The following is a 17,045-nucleotide window of genomic DNA, read 5'->3' on the forward strand; positions in this document are numbered from 1 at the left end:
AACCAGCAACGGTGTTTACAGCTGCTTAGAAAATTAAGCCAGAATAATTGAACAAAATTCAGCATAACACACCAGCCCCCCAGGAATGGAGCTGTGTGGACTGTGTACAAGGAACTGCGGGCGTCAAAACCATTTTGCCAAAAAGCTCCGGGTGGACTTTGGTTTGTCTGATCCACATAAGGCCATAGTAGCAGCCCCAGGCACATAGTCCCCTCCCACATCAATTCCACCCTCCCAAATAACTTCAGGGTACGTACTTACGCCTGACTCACTTACAGTACTGGAACTGGGAGACTTCCCGAATGTTTCCACAGGTATTAATGAAGCAAACGCAGGTGAAGAGTTCAGAGAGGATGACGTGTCTGTGCAGCCCTCTGGCAGATGGAGCTTCACAGCAGTTATTTTTTATACTTTGTTTTATTTCACTCCTTTTCTCCCCCGACATTTTATTTAAAAAATCCTTCCCTTCCCTATGATGCACAAGACTTAAATGGATTGATGGCGGCACCTGTCTCCATGGGCAATATTTAAATCCACAAGAGCTCTGGATTCTTAGGTTTAATTAATGGTTTCCACTAAGGACAAACACTTCCACTTCCCAGCATGCCCTGGTGCTGTTGCCAAAGTTGGAAATCACAACATCACTGGAGAATGGACCCCTCTTTTCAGTACCCTCATGCTCTGAAACCCATAACAGGATACCTTTTTAACAGATAAGCCGCCTACCACCACCACCAGTTCACCCTACCGCCATGTCTCAGCGACTGCAGAGCTGACGGTGTCTATGTTTTGAAGATTTGGGTCTTGGGAAGGATAACAGTGATCAGGGAGGCCCACCTGCTCATCTTGAAGAGATTACACTTCCTACAAACACACCTGCTCAGTTTCCCCATGTGCGGTTCACCAGACACCATTAATAACAGCTCCATTTCTATGAAAGGAAAAACGGTCATGGTTTCTACAGCTATCTGCACTTCAAAGGAAAGCATAACCACAGTTCAGAGTCACAGCTGAAAACAGTATTATTTTAAAAAAGGGAAGTACACTGAATATACAGTATTTAAGTGATAAACTAAGCATAGGTTTGAGTGGGTGGGGCTTCAAAGAGTCACCATTTGAAGAAGTCCTCTCCATTTTGAACAAAAATTAGAAATACCCCATTGTAGCTCTTGGCCGGTCTCATTACTGCAGCAATACTGCGTAAAATCAGTAGGGCAAGGGCTTGCATGTGGAACCTGTAAGGCAGCGATCCTAAACCCTGGTCCCAGAGGGCTGCAGGGCCTGCTGGTTTGTTGTTATTTTTATGCTGTGTTGCTGATTTTAAGGCGAAACAAAAACCAGCAAGCCCTGTGCTCCTCGAAAATCAGAATTGGTTGCCACTGCTTTACAACATAGACGTATACCGACTCAACCCCCAAATTTTTACACTCGCCAAACAGCCAGACACACTGCTGATGTATGCTGGCGCAGGAGACCAGATGTGTCACTAGAGAGCAATGCCAGTCAAACTGAAATCTGAATACATCTGGGGTAAAACTATAACCAGACACAAGTCACACTACTATAATACTACTGGCCACAATTGGTATAAGTATCAGGGTTTGCATTACATAGAATCATCTTTAGTGCTGCCACAAAATAAAAAGTCAGTCAATAGTGGGATTTATTTACGAGAGGTATGTTTGACAATGCACAGTCGCAGATGAACGATCGCAGAATTTTCATTACATGTCATTGCATTCGCCGGATTAATATGAGCTACACTGCCTATCCTGGCTAGCGACATTGCCAGACCAGCGAGTAATGATGCAACACCACTAAAGCTCTAGTGCAATTTAACTATGCGAACCAAGAACCGAAGAACCAATTATGAATACGTACAGATCACACCCATACCAAACCCTAAGAAGAGAGGCGTAAAACCATAGAAGTACACCCAGAAAACCTAAACATTCTTAAATTAGTATAAAAGTGCTTGGGGGTGGGGGTGAGAGGGAAACCAGGATGCAGCTAGACGAGGTGGTGTCGGAAGACAGCACGCTTCAGTGAGCACAAGCTCCCATCCACCGAGCTGATCTTAGCAGCGATTCGAGAGGCGTAGTCACTTGCAGGCAAACCGCTTCCTCTTCAGAGCGCAAGCCACAGCGAGAGCGTCTGCACTGCACCAGGCAATCGGCTAACAAGTCAGCGGCTCCAGTACAGCGGGTGTAAAATGGGCCCAGTCATGACAATTAACCACTGTTAATTACAAATACGTGTGCTTGATTTTTTTTTCTTCTCCGACCCCCGACCCCCCCTTACGTATCTCAGGACACCATCCATGTGATTAATTTCTGGATATATTTCTGAACATCTCAAACGTATATTTTTGGGTATGTTCCCTGTTCACTGTAAGTTGGAAAAGTAAGAAATGGCTGACTATGGGGAAAACAGGTGACTCATTTCAGACAACAGTGATGTGCTAGAGTTTAACTCTGCCATGTCACAGGATGTCATTGTATAATTCCTCACATCATACACCTACGGTCTACTGTCACAGAACTAGAAATGATAAAACCAGTGTGTTATACAGTATCAATTTTTTTAGCAAAAGTGAAAAGGATAAATGAGTCTTTATGAGTACATAATGACAGATGTAGCATTTACAGAATTGGCATAATGGAATAATAATACCGTAATACCAATACATAATTGAATTAAAATACTAATTTAGCCCACAACAGCCAGTTAGCAGACTTCCTATTTTATGCTCATTGATTCCCTCCTTGGTCCCTTCACCAAAGGCTTTAAGGACAAAAACGTCTTGCATAACTGCAAGACAACACGCTTTCACCAAGACAAATGAGTAAAGCTTGACACCTTTCTTTGCTACCGTTTCAAAAACAACTTGTTATCATTTGCAAACAACAAAACGATCATTGATAGCATAAGTCTAGTCTTTCAGTGTAAACACACACACACACACACATTTACACTCTTGCACAAACACACAGTCTTCTCACATACTCACACTCAAGTCACTTATACACTCAAATATGCACACAGTCTCTTTTTCTCCTTCACACACACATGCACGCACTCCCTCTTACACTCACTCACACACACACTCTCTCTCTTACACACACACACACACACACACATACCCCCTCACTTACACTCACACGCATGCACTCTCCCTCTCTTACACACACACACACACACACCCCCCCCCTTACACTCACTCACACATACTCTCCCTCTCTTACACACACACAACCCCCCCTCTCTTACACTCACTCACACATACTCTCCCTCTCTTACACCCCCCCCCCTCTCTTACACTCACTCACACACTCACTCCCTCAGATTCACCCCTGAACGTGACAGCGCTCTCCCTCTCGCTGACTCAAGCCGCGGAGCCTCACTCACCCTGTGATTCACGAAGAGGCAGCACCCCATCATCAGAGACCCTCGGGACACCCCGCCGGCGTCTGTGTTCTTCCGCTGCTGGGCCACGGGAACCCCCGGGAACACAGTGCGAGAGCCAGACCTGTCCTCTCCCAGCCTCACAGGGACCAGAGAGGTGTGCGTGCTCCCAGAGTCCCTTGCACAGTCACACAGCAACTGACCTCACCTTCGCTCCGCACTGCTCCGCACCGCACTGCTCTGCTCTGCACTGCTCCACAACAGGATGTGAGAAGGGGAAACCCGACTGCTGCTATACTGGGGCTGAGGGACCACTGTCTCAGACAGCCTGGCTGTTGTTTTGTTGTCTGTGTGTGTGTGTGTGTGTGTATGTGTGCGTGCACTTAGAGCAGAGGTACCCCCCCCCACCCCCTTCCAGAGAGCTGAAACAACGCAGTTCTTGCGGCCCTTCCAGATAACATCGCTACCAATGGGCTCTGTTCGCTCTTATTGATGTCAGTACTGAACTTTGAGAAGAGGGAGGCCTGCTTGTCTGAAAAAGCAAAGTCCACCTAACCACACCACCCCTTAAAGATAATTCAGAGAGGGCTACTGATCTACAGAATGATCCCCCACAAGTACTGAACCTACACGCACTTCTTCTAATGGTGCAATTAGGGTAAAAATACCTGAAGTAAAGTAGCCTATAGAAAAATTATCACAACAGAAATCACAATGACAACAGAAACATTTATTAACTGACCAAGATGACAAACCATAGCCTGTTCAGGCTAATAGCAGACTAATTGCATACCAAGGAGATACCATCCGGAGCAACCATATGAGGAGCCATCTCTAACCATGAGTAAATACGGTCAAGGCTGGGCTTAGCCAATACTGGGCAACAATGAAGCAGAACTAAGCATTCAGTCACCAAATAATGTTCTGTGACTTTTTGAAGCACACACGTAAAAGCAAAAATCATAAGATTAGGAAGAAGGCAAGGCATTGAATTTTCAAACCAAGATGCACTAAAATCTTTAAGACAAAAACCCAAACCCTTCAAACAACTCTTGCCAACTCTCTTTAAAGAGATGAAAAGTGTCTCAAGCAGCCCTTATGTCCGAAGCATCAGCAATGGAAATGGGAGAAAGGATAACACCAACACACTCCTCCTTTATGACTGTATGGCAGGATACACTATTTTAATAATCAAGGGTGACTGAGCATTCTGTTCAATCTGTTTAATATTATTCATCTTCCAGGGACTTGTGCATGCACACACACATTTGTATATTCATACATACACATCTACTAGTGATAATTTAAAGCTAAACAGTGCTTTCACTGGTTATCCATAAAAAAATATTTTACGTAGATTTGCAGTTCGTTAAGTGTGTGGGTTTAAGATGTTTTCGGTTTCAGTGTGTGCTTGTCAGAACAGGAAGGTAGGAAGCCCTGTGACTCACATTTCCTGGAAACAAAGTGACTTCCGTGAGGCATTTCCTGGATACAGGAGAAACACAAAGCCGAACCTCAGAACACCTTTTACGATAAGGGCAGTGCGCAGTAACGACCGGGGAAAGCCAAGCAGCTCGGCAGCCACAGCCAGAAAACTAAAACTGAAAAAGACCCTGAAGTGCAGCATCGTCAAACACGCAAAAACTGATTACATGCTGTTTAACTGTTTAACTGGGGTGCGCTTTTTCACCTCAGCCGAGAGCTCATAACTTTCAGTCTGAAGCAATGAATGACCAGACTCCAAACCTTCGATGGCTGAGATTTATAAGGAGGCACTACGAAACAGTCTGTGTACTGTCCAAATGTGTACTGTCCGTGATTAATTAATTATTTCTGTGTCAAAAACTTCTTGCGTTCAAGAAGAAAGAAAGAAAGCACAAAGGTAGAATATTCTGAAGCTGCTGAAGTACAAGGGGTTCTCTAAAACAAAATTGGCTGCCCTGTTGTTGTTTCAAAGGCTGTCGCGTAATGTCACATGTCCCTGTTTTGTTGAAGGCTGTTTTCCATGCCCCCCTCACGTGATCCACACTATGCACACGTGTCTCTTATGGCCCACTCAGAGATGTTTACTGTAGGTATTATTTTGTCAAATGCACATATCCTAACTTTTGAATTCTGACTGGTTGAAACGTCAGCAGAAGCAATATTAAGTAAACATCTTTCATTTCATTAGAAAACATGGGTCTTCTAGTCTTTTGTTGGCAGAGAGAAAGAGAGAGGGTGTTTCCACAAGGATCACAAGCGGACCTGACAATGAGCGGCCTCCGGACTGCCATGGAGCCAGGAGACTGTATTAAACAAGAGATAAATGTGCTAACCAGTGCTAAAGGCCAGGCCACGGTGGGATCGCCTGCCACAACACCTTAATATAGAGCTGGAGGCGAGAGGGAGATCAGCACTCAGGTGTACCATAGAGCCTGATCTGTGGGGCGGGGTGTCTTGCCAGCTGCCTCCTTCCTCCCAAACTCTAAAAGCCTCTGTGGCAAATTAGTTTAGGGGGGGGTTAGAGGGTATTTTTTACGTTTCTAATCCCTCCATTTTTCAGTGCTGTCGTCACAGAACACAGCCCCGAAGGAGCGAACCTGAGTTTGTAGCAAATGAGCACACGGTTTTGCTCAACTAAACAGATTATCTTTGCGACTGAGAGTCCCTGAATGGCTTCAAGGAGTCAAAGCACACCTGACCTCGACCTCCACAGCTGCAGCTTTTTGAATGCGCTGTTTCACTTGAGAAATCGCGATAAGTAAATAATAAATAATTTTTGACATCTTTGTTTTATGGCTTTGGAGGAACGTAGAGTAACTCTTCATAAGGCGCTAGGTACTGGATTTTAGTGGAGCTCACACTGCTGGCTGTGATGTCAGCCTCCCTCCAGGACATCACACCACAGAGTTCTCACTTTCCCCAGACTACTCAGCTCTGCGTTCTTAACATAGCAAGACTCTATCTCCCAATTACTGAAAATGAAATATGATTGAAGACATCACATGAATATTCTAGAAGCGTGGTCAAATACAATGTCTTTACAGCAGTGAAACTGACTCTGCTGGATGTGATGTCACTAAGGTCAAGCTGCCTCCTTGACATCACACACTAGATTCCTTAGGCTCACCAGTTACCCTGCACGATATGTTTGACATTACAAATTCTGCCTTCCTACAGCAGAAACCAAAATGCTGCAATTTGATGCTTCTTACAGTACAAATATCTGCCGCAACCAAATATAATACTGTGACAACGGATGCCCTGTAGAATAATATGAAACCATAAATTCCTGTAACCAACTAGAACCTCCTGCAGTCAAAATCAAAAGGTATGGAAGGAACACAAGAGCTGAGCATCTGGTGAAACTATAAAATCTGTCATACTGTGCTGCAGTGGAACAAAATCTACTGGATGTGATGTCACAATGGTCAGCCTCACTCTTGGCTGAGAGTGCGGTGGGGGGTGGGGGGTGGGGGTGGGTGAGTGTTAGACTAAACTACACCCAGTGGATAAGTAAACTCAGGAAGGATGCAGCTGACCACCACTTGGGTGGAGTCGGGCCGTAAAACCTCTGTACCTACCCAAGGGAAGGAATCACTTACACAAGGGCAAGGCAACTATTGTAAACTACAGGAGGGAGTAAAATGCATTTTTATTCCTCCTCTTGCTCTTTCCCATAATCAATCACTAAACTCTGACATTCTATACATCTAAAAATAAAATGGATATGCCCTTTCTTGCAAATGAGAGCTCTCATTGTTCCTCTCCTTCTGTCAGGAATCAAGTGTGGTGTTACAGATGGGTTTCTGGGGACCATTCGTTTCCCATTGTAATGCTGGTGCTACCACAACTCAAATATGGCCAGATATTAATTTCTGTGTCACAGATCACAGTGTAAATGTAGCATGTAGCACAACGCTAATGTGAAACTAGTGAAAACTAATATTAAAACTAGAGGCCATGATTGTAGACACATAATGGCTTCACAAAATGAAAATATCTGCTTTTCCTTCCAAACAGAGGAAGCATGTTACTTATGGGATGAAAGATCCAGTTTTCATTTCCAAGACACTGGCTGCCTGAATCTGAATTAATTTTGAGTATAGCTAACTGAGCTGAACAGTGATAAATCAGTCTGTGGCACCTGCACCAACCTTCAGAACCATCAAATCCTGCCATCACACCTTTTACTTACTTACTATTCTGTGGGAATACACAGAATAGACGTACTGTAAAAAAAAGAATGCAAAATATTGAGGTGCAGTAATGCATTTTGCAAAGAAATATTTATAGAGAATCATTTTTACAGTCAGCAGAATTATTTTAGGTTATTCATTAGCGGCAATTACTGCAATTGTACTCCTACAATGTACGTGGAAATATTTTATTGAAATATATATCTGCACACAAATTGTAGGAGTACAATTGCAATAATTGCAAAAATGATTCTGTTGACAGTAAAAATGATTTTCAGCCCACACTGTGTAAGAGGCAGTAACTTGTCCCCGGGTGGCTCATACTGTAAAGACGCTCATTCCAAAAGCGTGAGCTCAGCAACTGACTGGTAGTTTGAGTCATGGTTGCGCCATAGCCGGCTCTAGTTCTGTAGAACTCATCACTCTCTAGCTGCCATTCCTGGCCAGACCAGATGCCTGCGGATCCACAAACTGAGCTGACCCTTATCCTCTGACGATATGGGCAGTATTTGATGGGTGGTGCATCTGCAGTGGTGAAAATAGTGAGTATAGGCATCATGTGATCTCCTCCTGACGTCAACAGAAACGGTTTCTGGCGGGAAATCAACAAATTCAAATTTGGGGTAGGGGAAAATTGGATAAAATCTGAGATAAAATATAAATTTAAATTAAACTTCCATTTTAACTTTTCACTTTCACATCGCGTTGGCAGAGAATGGTTCTTCAGTTAGCAGACTTAGATGTTTGCATGCTCCAAAGGCCTTATCTGTTTCAAGAACTCTGCCTTTGTTAAAGATATGGACTCTTTTAGAGGTTAATGTTTTTCATTTCATACCAGCTTGGCTGCAGTTCCAAGGGACTTTTTAAGAAAAATGTAAAAACAGAAAGAAATCAGTCATTTCACTGGTTTCGTGAGGCAGAAGACTTTGATGAGGAGCCAGGTGGGTGTAAAGGACATGGTGTTCATAACGAGCGAATGGGAAGGCTGCCATGGCAACACAAACCCCTGGCACGTCCCTGGCACCTTGATCACAAGGCTGAGATCTGCCAAGTAGCAACGTGCTAAGGAAACCAAGCCTGGTTCGTTTGGCTCAACACAACAGCACAAAACAGCCGGGGATCATCACACCCTTTAAGCTGATAGGTGAGGTCAGGAACAGAGAGAGACGTGGAGATTAACAGAGAAGGCGTTTCTGTCCATCTGTGGCCTGGTGGCTAAAGGAAAACACTGCCGGGAATGAGTTCCAGATACATCTTCTATCTTTCCTTCTGCTCCTTTTAAGGCCTTAGTCCCGTGAAGAATGCCCTGATCCCTGGGGGAATCCTGTGTGCTCTGCACAACATTATGACACACTGTAAGTGTAGCATTTACCTGACCAAACCGCCACATGGCGAAGGTCCAGCACCCAGCACTACTCCCTTATGGTCTGTGGCCCCCAAACTGTGGGTCATGAGAGGGAGTGAGGTTGGTTGTAAGATACACATAAGAAACTGCTGTTTATCTTTTACGTAAGTTATATTAGCAATAGATCAAGTCATACACTCTCCATGGGCACACCAGTGAAAATAGACACTGCACCCGTTAAATGTACACGCACTGCACTGTACATGCAGTTATTCTGACATGGCAAAAACATTTTAGCATGCGACTGGCCGCATATTAATACAGGGTGGGTCCCGCGCCTGTGTTCATGAAGTGTCTCGGAGTACGAGTGCTGATCTGAGATCAGTATAGCGTTTTAGCACATAATGGATATGGTTAGGCTATAAACAGGCTAACAGTGACCCTAGACGCAGGTACTCTGATGCTTTATAAATATGGGCCCTAGCTTATTGTCTGGGCTGTTCAGAAAGGTCCTTCTCTTTGTGTTCTTGGGTTTCCCAGTTCGCACCACGCTGAACTTTTCACCCCTCGTGTACTTGCCATCAGCCACTTGTACAATGGGGCCCTGATACCATCCAGCTCCAGCTGCCAATGTAAACCTGCATCAGGCCACCAAAAACAAGAAACAAGAAAAAAAAGGAAAAACACCAACAACAATAACACTGAACCTAAAATAAAAATCTCCCAAAATGTCCCCATGGTAACAGATGGGAACTCTGATTGGTCCAAGGTTCTCACCGATAGCCACCCTCACCCCACCTGATGGAAAAGTTCTGTGGCTGCGGCTGGCCGATGTGAGCCTGGGGTGGGGGGTAGGGCAGCAGCTAAAACAGAGGAAGGTTAAAGGAGCTAATGGCTCATTAATACTCCCCTTGGGCGGCCCTGCGGCTCAACACCCAGCCCTCTGCCTGCTGGAACTCTTCCAGTACTGGGGGAAAATGCTGAAGGACAATTCCAAACAAGCCTGGCACATCCAGTAATCCCGATGGACAGAAAAATGTGGGTTACGCTGATTATGTAAAGCTGTGTATGCCGGCACTGTAAGAAAGCACCTGCAGAGTAAATTATTAATATTAACATTCATATAAAACAGCCCGGCACACACATTTCTCTCATTCCTTTGTTTGAAGGGATAAGCTGTGATATTGCCACAGTCTGCACTCACTTTGCTTCTCTTTAATTAATTTATTTACGTACTTATTTATTTATTTATTTATTCATTTATGTCTGTTATACAAACATGTCCCCTAGGTGGACCGCCAAAGTGAGGCACAAGCACAAAACACAATTTACAACGTCAATGCGATGTTCCAATTACAAAGAGCAACTTCAGCAAAGAGGATAATTCTCAGTTACAAAACTATTTAAGTGCTGTCTGTATAACTCCCTCATAAGTAAGAAACACATTTCAAGTGAATCCGATCCTTGGCAAAGTGTTGATGCTGAGGGGCATTTGAGGTATGAATTCCAATGAAAGGTGTATGATACACAGTAATGTATATTTGTCATACAGCTCAACCTCGTAGTCCAGCTCAACCCCTCCAATAAGCCACCAGTGTATCCTGCCCCACTGCTTGGGAGGCACTGCAACAGAGGCCAGACCCAGCTTGGGGGACCCTGGTAAAGATGGGGCGAGGAGGGTGCTCTGCTCTTCACAGGGAGGAGGGAGGCTCCCAGTATTCCTTGTTTTTCTAGACTGTCTGTAATTACTGATTTAATTCAGGGTTTTCTTCCTGAAATCTTCTTGCTGAAGAAGAATAAAACATTTTAAGGATGCGATAAAATGCTTTGATATCTCTTCAAAGGTGCAGTTATCTGAGACAGTGTCTCCTGTCAACATTACTTGAATATTTGACAAAAATTGTAGACACACAAGGGCCCAGGAGGCATGCAGACCGATCGATAAACGGCCACACTGAAACATCGTGTTCCAGCTCCACATTTTTCACCTTTAAAAAAAAAAAATAAAAAATAGGCCAGCAATGAACATGCAATCCACGAGTACTGATACACGCCCTGTCAGCTACAAGGAACAAAAGGAACACGACTCGCCAGCGTTGTCTGCTTTGTATCAAGTCTCCTCAAAGCCCTGCCGTGGAATATGATATAAGGTACAGAGTTTTTGAATTCTGGCCCAAGCCACAATAAAGCAGAAGAGCGAAGCAGACAGCAGCCCCGGAGCACTGAACCAGAACCTGCGTACACGCTGGGCTGCAGCCAGACGGAACACTCCGGCACACACTAGCACCGCATTGCGTTTCTGGCACAGGCCGCGCTAACAAACGGAGACACGGATAACAGCCTGCTCTATTTGAAGCGTGCGCGCGCTAACAGAGATCCATTCGAAGAGGCACTGTTTAATATTACAGCGAGCTGGCTGATTCTTTAGCACAGCCCTGGGGGGTTACGGTACGTTTGGCAGCCAGGCGGGAGTGTCCTGGAGCTGGGGATGGAGGACGGGCTCTCTCGCATTGTTTTGCTTTCTCTGCCATCATGGCAGATTCCTGAGTTCATCCCTGGGGGGAGTGTGGCACGTATTTGGGTTGGCTGCTCCCCAGCCCAGACTCAGCGTCTTCTCCGGGGGCATCACTGTCCTGGGCCGGAGGGGCGAGGGCAAGATAACGCAGGGGAGGGGAAACCCCCTGCATCACCTCTGGAAGATAAAACTGGGACATCCTGACTTCGGCATTTTATTTATTTAATTTTTATTCAGCCTTTATTGAACCAGGAAGTCTAATTGAGATAAATAAAACTTTGTTTCCAAGAGTAGGCTTATGGACTACACATACAAGGCGTCCAATGTAACAACACAGCAATACATTAAAAGGACACCAAAAATAAAGACTATTGAAGCCAGTGAGAACCTGGCACCACTGGGTGGTAGGGGTCCATGGAACTGCAACCCCACGCCCCAGCCCGACTCTGGATCCACTCTCAATGTGCTGCAATTGGTGAAAAAGGGAGGGCCATATCGATTAACACCAGACAGAGGTCCCGGACTGGGGTGGAGAAGGGTGTGGTTCCTCACAACATCAGTTGGCCACACTATTAGGGGGCTGAGAGTCCTAAAAATGGCCAGGCTCCCACAGCCCACCTTCAGCTAACAATTGATTGTGACAGGGAGAGACCCAGAAAACTGGAATCTCTTATCCAAATTAGGCAGTGAGGAGTCTAACTGGAATGAAGAGCAGAGATTCCCACCGCGCTCAAGGCCTGGAGTGGCCTTCAGAACCACAGTGTCATATAAATCTCTCATAACAGCTGATTCCCATAAAGAACAAAAGAGTGAACTGTTCTGAGAGCAATCTGAGAATAAACACACCTCTAAGACCTTTCATAGACAGATACTGCGCTGTCCTCAGTAATATGTTGTGCTATAGTTTGTTGTAATGTGCTGTGCTGTGCTGTGCTGTACTATAATGTGCTGTGCTATACTGTACTATGCTGTACAGTCCCTCTCATGCAAACTATATTCCACTACTAAAGAAAGAGCTGGCAAGATGGCAAAAAACAAGACATCTCAAGCAAGGCTGGGACACAAAAATGAATCAATTATGTGGTGACTCCTCCAGCAAGTCCTCTGGCACGGTGATGCATTGAGGTGAAAAGTGCTTCCTGTAACACCATGTCCTCCCTGATATTAATTGCAAAATACACATACACATGCATATACACACACACACACACACACACACACACATAAACACACACACACACACACACTCACACATACACACACACTCACACACACACTCACACACACACACACTCACACACACACACACACACACACACACACACTCTCACACACACAGTGACTAAAGAACAGCATTGTGCAGTGGGTCGAGCAGTAACTCAACTCAAGTCGCCCTGTCGCACCCCGTTCTGCAGTCCAATGTCAATCTGACACAAGCAGAGGGCAGAACACTTTGTTCTTAACGCTCGCGTCCAAAACCACACGCGCCAGAGGCTGCCTGGGCCTCTGTCCGGCTTTGGAGGCTGACCCCGAAACACTGAAGTGGAATGCAGACAGATCGGCAACACAAAGAGCGGCTTCCTTCAGAAAGCAGATAGCCTCGACACGGGGAAGCGTCACCGGGGGGAGGAGTCGGAGGAGGAAGAGAGTTAAAGGGAGGGGGTGCCGCTGGACACTGGGCCATAGCGTATCTACAGAACCTCAGACAGTTCCCTCTCCACACAAATCACCAGAGGGGCATTTATACAGGGCGACAATCTACCCCACCCAGCAAAGCCATGTCATAAACACAGGAGATCATTCACTTTAACATGAATTACCTGTTTAATTTATAGAAACTTGCATTAGAAAAGGAGAGACAGAGAAACAGAGAGAGAGAGCAAGAGAGAAAGACAGAGAGAGACAGTGAGGGAGAGAGAGGGAGATGATTGCAGAGGCTGGTTTTTGAGGTAAAGTGGGTGTGGGGTGTAACGTTTTTGAAGTGTTTGATGCAGAGTCGTATGGCTTCACAGGTTCCCAGCAGCACAAGATTTCCTGTGTAAAAAGCTGATGCTAAAGGTGTACACTTCCCTCAGTCAACAAGAAAGACAGCACACATCATGTTGCCATGGCAAACGTAACACGGTGATGATGTCACAGTTACCGGCAACCCTCTGTCCCTTGAGTGCACCCAATTTTCAACAAGTCTCGCTGAGGGCAATCTTCCGCAACAATTTGTTAAATAATGATCAACAGAATTTTCCCACAAAAGGAGAAATGTTTCTTTGTGCATGTGTGGAGCACCACTCAATGGCACTCAGAGAGGCACACAGAATGAGAATGAGAATGAGGTGGGGGAATTAGCGAAATGTTAAAAAACCACTCTGATTGAAACCTGGGGTCCTCACTGTTAGGGCCATGCCCGATGGGGATTAGAGACAAAGAACTGTTAGCAAACTATTCAACTGAAAGAATGAATTGATAAAATAATCATTTGTTTTTATGAATTACTACTCTTCTTCTTATAAATAAATCATTTTAAGGTGCATTGTATTGTAGTTTGTGTTTAATGTAAAGCTTTGGCAACACATATATTGAAATATGTAATGCCAATAAAGCATTTGGAATTGAATCAAACTGAGAAAGAGAACACCTAAGCACCAGAAACTTTGTAGTGTAAACACTACACAAACGTAAACACAGACCCCCTAACCCACATGCCAGACCTGCATCATGACCATAGCGCAGGACCACAATTCAACTGCTCCCATCACACGGTATAAGCCATTCTGTCCTCCACCTCTGACCAACAAGTGCGGCTGAGGGTGATAAGAGCAAGGTTGGAGGGTTTGGGTATAGACATTTTGTTTCAACAGAGGGGGGGACAATCATGGATGATGGCAACCCCAGTGCAATGGTGAGAACGTACAGTGGACGCTCGGTAAACATAATGAATAAACTGAATATAATGTGAATGTACTGCGAATTCACTGTGAACGCACTGTGGCCACATCACAGCAAGATTAAAAGAAAACAAGGTGACAGGTTAGTAGAAGAAGACAGACTGAGGATGTCAGAAATAACACGCGCAGTGAAACTGCTAACGGAAGGCCAGCACCAGCGACCCGGTGTGAAACCGAAACGCTGCGCAGCTGAAAGGTTGGCCGTATTTCATAATGCATCTGCATGTTTTTGCGGTCAGAGGCGTGACTACTCAGGGCACGCAGGTGTCCAAGAGAAGCCGCCTGTGTGTGGAGTGAGAGAGAGGGAGAGGGGGGGAGGGAGAGAGAGAGAGACAGAGAGAGAGAGAGAGAGAGACATAGGTGTAGAGAGAGAGAGACAGAGATAGGTGTAGAGAGGTGTAGAGAGAGAGCAGGAAAGAGGTCTGCAGGGAGAGCTTCCTCTGTGAACCACAGCCAGGCCCAGGAAACAGGCAAGAGGAAGCCAGCAGGACACTACCCCGCCAGCACCTCGTCTTTATAGCACTGTCATGTTCACTGGAGTGTGTGAGCCAGGCGGCTGTCCACCCATCACGTTTCGGGTTGGTGACTTACCCCTCGGAGGGACCAGCCATTCGCTGAATCGAAGAGGGAGAAGGAACTCTTCTTTTGCAGCGTCTGCCTGAAGAGAGACAAAGGGACAGAAAGAATGTGAACACCTTGGACACAATCGCCTCCTCTCCCTCCCTTAAACGACTGAATTATATTGCCATATACAGTAAAATGCAATACACGCCACAGAAGTTTTTTTCCTTTACATTACAAAAGTTAATCTAAATAATAGCCTATATTCTGTTGGTTATGTTCAATTATGTTATAGTCAAACAGCAGGAACCTGTATTATGTGCAATATATTCAAATAATTTGTTCAACACAATTCTTATATAAAAAATTTGAATATATTATAAATTTAAAATGACGGCTTCATTCAGAAATTAGGAGGTGATGTTGATAACATGTGAGCATAGTGGATGTCCACATATGAAACATATTTTCTTTCATGTCCATTATTTAAATTTAGCAGACCATCATCCAGAGCAACTTACACAGCTTCTGTTTTTAACATACAATACATTCATACAGTTGGATATTTTGCTTGAATCAATTCAGATTGAGCACTTTTCTGAAGGGTACAACAGCAGTGACCTGCCTGGGACTCAATCCTGGGGTTGATTATAAGCCCAGTTCCCTAACCATTACACTACACTACCATCCTAGAAAGAGCACCGTCAGAGCTTAGATCCCATCATGGAAAAGTTCAGAGAGCTGAGGGCTACCTGAGATTCAAAACCCCACCAAACACGGGGCGTCGCTACATCAGTGAGATGAACTTCAGCCCACGGTAGCTGCCAACACCCAATGAACTGCACCAGTCATGATGTTTCTGAATCATGGACCTCAAACGTCAGTGCTGGAGGACCAGAGTGTCTGTTGTTTTCAGTGAGCGTCAGTCCTGAAATTTTTAATAAAAGTCACTGACTGGCTTAGGAGTCCACAAACCTTGTTTTCAAAGCCTAAACTGGCAGCTGTTTGAAAGGAAACCACAATGCAGATGCTGTGGTCTTTCAGGACGGGTTTGTGATTCCTGCTCTGAAGGGTCGACAGAGGGAGAAAGGTGAACTCCTTCCTGTTTGAGAATGCCATAGTCTGGTCTGCTTGTGATTCACAACACATCAAAGGCACCTGCTAATGCCCTGTATGTTTAAGAAACGCGAGTCACCACTCTCAGCCTGTGAGAACGTCCGTCCACGGCCCGTCCATTTAGGCAAGCCCTTTGATGTTTGAAAGCATGTCAATCAGACTTTGGGCCACAACTGAAGCATTAACTAACGGGGCCTAACCAGCCCAAAGTGTACTCGAAAATTACAGGCCATAAATACTGCCTGACCTCATTTAAAAGCACGGAACAGGGGTTTCAGAAATACATCAGAGATTAATTATGCAAGTATCAAACTATTTCAGTTTTTTTCCCACAGCCAAAGCCCTTTCTTTGCTCTTCCTGCACAGTCAAAGAAAAGAGGGTTCCTAGCATGCCATTCCATGACATATCCTAGAAACGCAAACACAGGCCAAGCTCCCACTACAAGGACAAATGTCCTGATCTCAGGCATCCTTGACATTTTCAACAAGCTAACATTCCAAACTGTGCCACACTATAGCCTAGAAACCCCTTTCCTATTCAGGAAATCTGAATACATGAGACCCTTTAAAAAGTAATAAGTCTCACAGGCCCTTTTGCTCATTCTGTTTTCTGCCACCTTGCACTTGAGCACTTTTTGAACTTGGTACTAATCAATGAAAAATATCTTTTGCAATCTTGACCTAAAGTCTCTTTCTTCTGTGAATTCATCCAGAGTTTCAGTGGTATATAAATTTTCATTTAATTTTATTTTGACACGATGGACAAATAAACAAAATAGCTGCAAGTATATACACTGCAACAGAGCAACAGAAACCTACATTTACATTCAGATATTTCACAAATGCTCTTATCCAGAGAGACCTGCATTAGTGCCTTCGATAATATTTAAGCGATGAAGAGCTCATGCCAGGTCAACAGTGTCACCATTAATACACAGCATACTTCAAAGTATTAAATACAGAAACGTTCAGTGCCATAG

General features: G+C 44.8%; 1 protein-coding gene across 3 annotated transcripts in view; it reads right to left on the reverse strand.

Annotated features, from left to right (window-relative positions):
• The window catches only part of arhgef3 (Rho guanine nucleotide exchange factor (GEF) 3), an 81,176-nt gene that overhangs the window by 49,456 nt on the left and 14,675 nt on the right, over positions 1-17,045 (reverse strand). For 2 of the 3 annotated variants that reach the window (XM_035388729.1, XM_035388728.1), the window contains exon 1: positions 3,409-3,681. In XM_035388729.1, coding sequence (XP_035244620.1) covers positions 3,409-3,441 — 33 coding nt within the window. In that variant the 5' untranslated portion in view covers positions 3,442-3,681. Of the gene's footprint in view, positions 1-3,408; positions 3,682-14,979; positions 15,047-17,045 lie in introns of those variants that run through there. The other variant, XM_035388725.1, reaches the window with a different exon arrangement.

Source organism: Anguilla anguilla, chromosome 13, assembly GCF_013347855.1.
Source record: "Anguilla anguilla isolate fAngAng1 chromosome 13, fAngAng1.pri, whole genome shotgun sequence".
Lineage (NCBI taxonomy): Eukaryota > Metazoa > Chordata > Actinopteri > Anguilliformes > Anguillidae > Anguilla > Anguilla anguilla.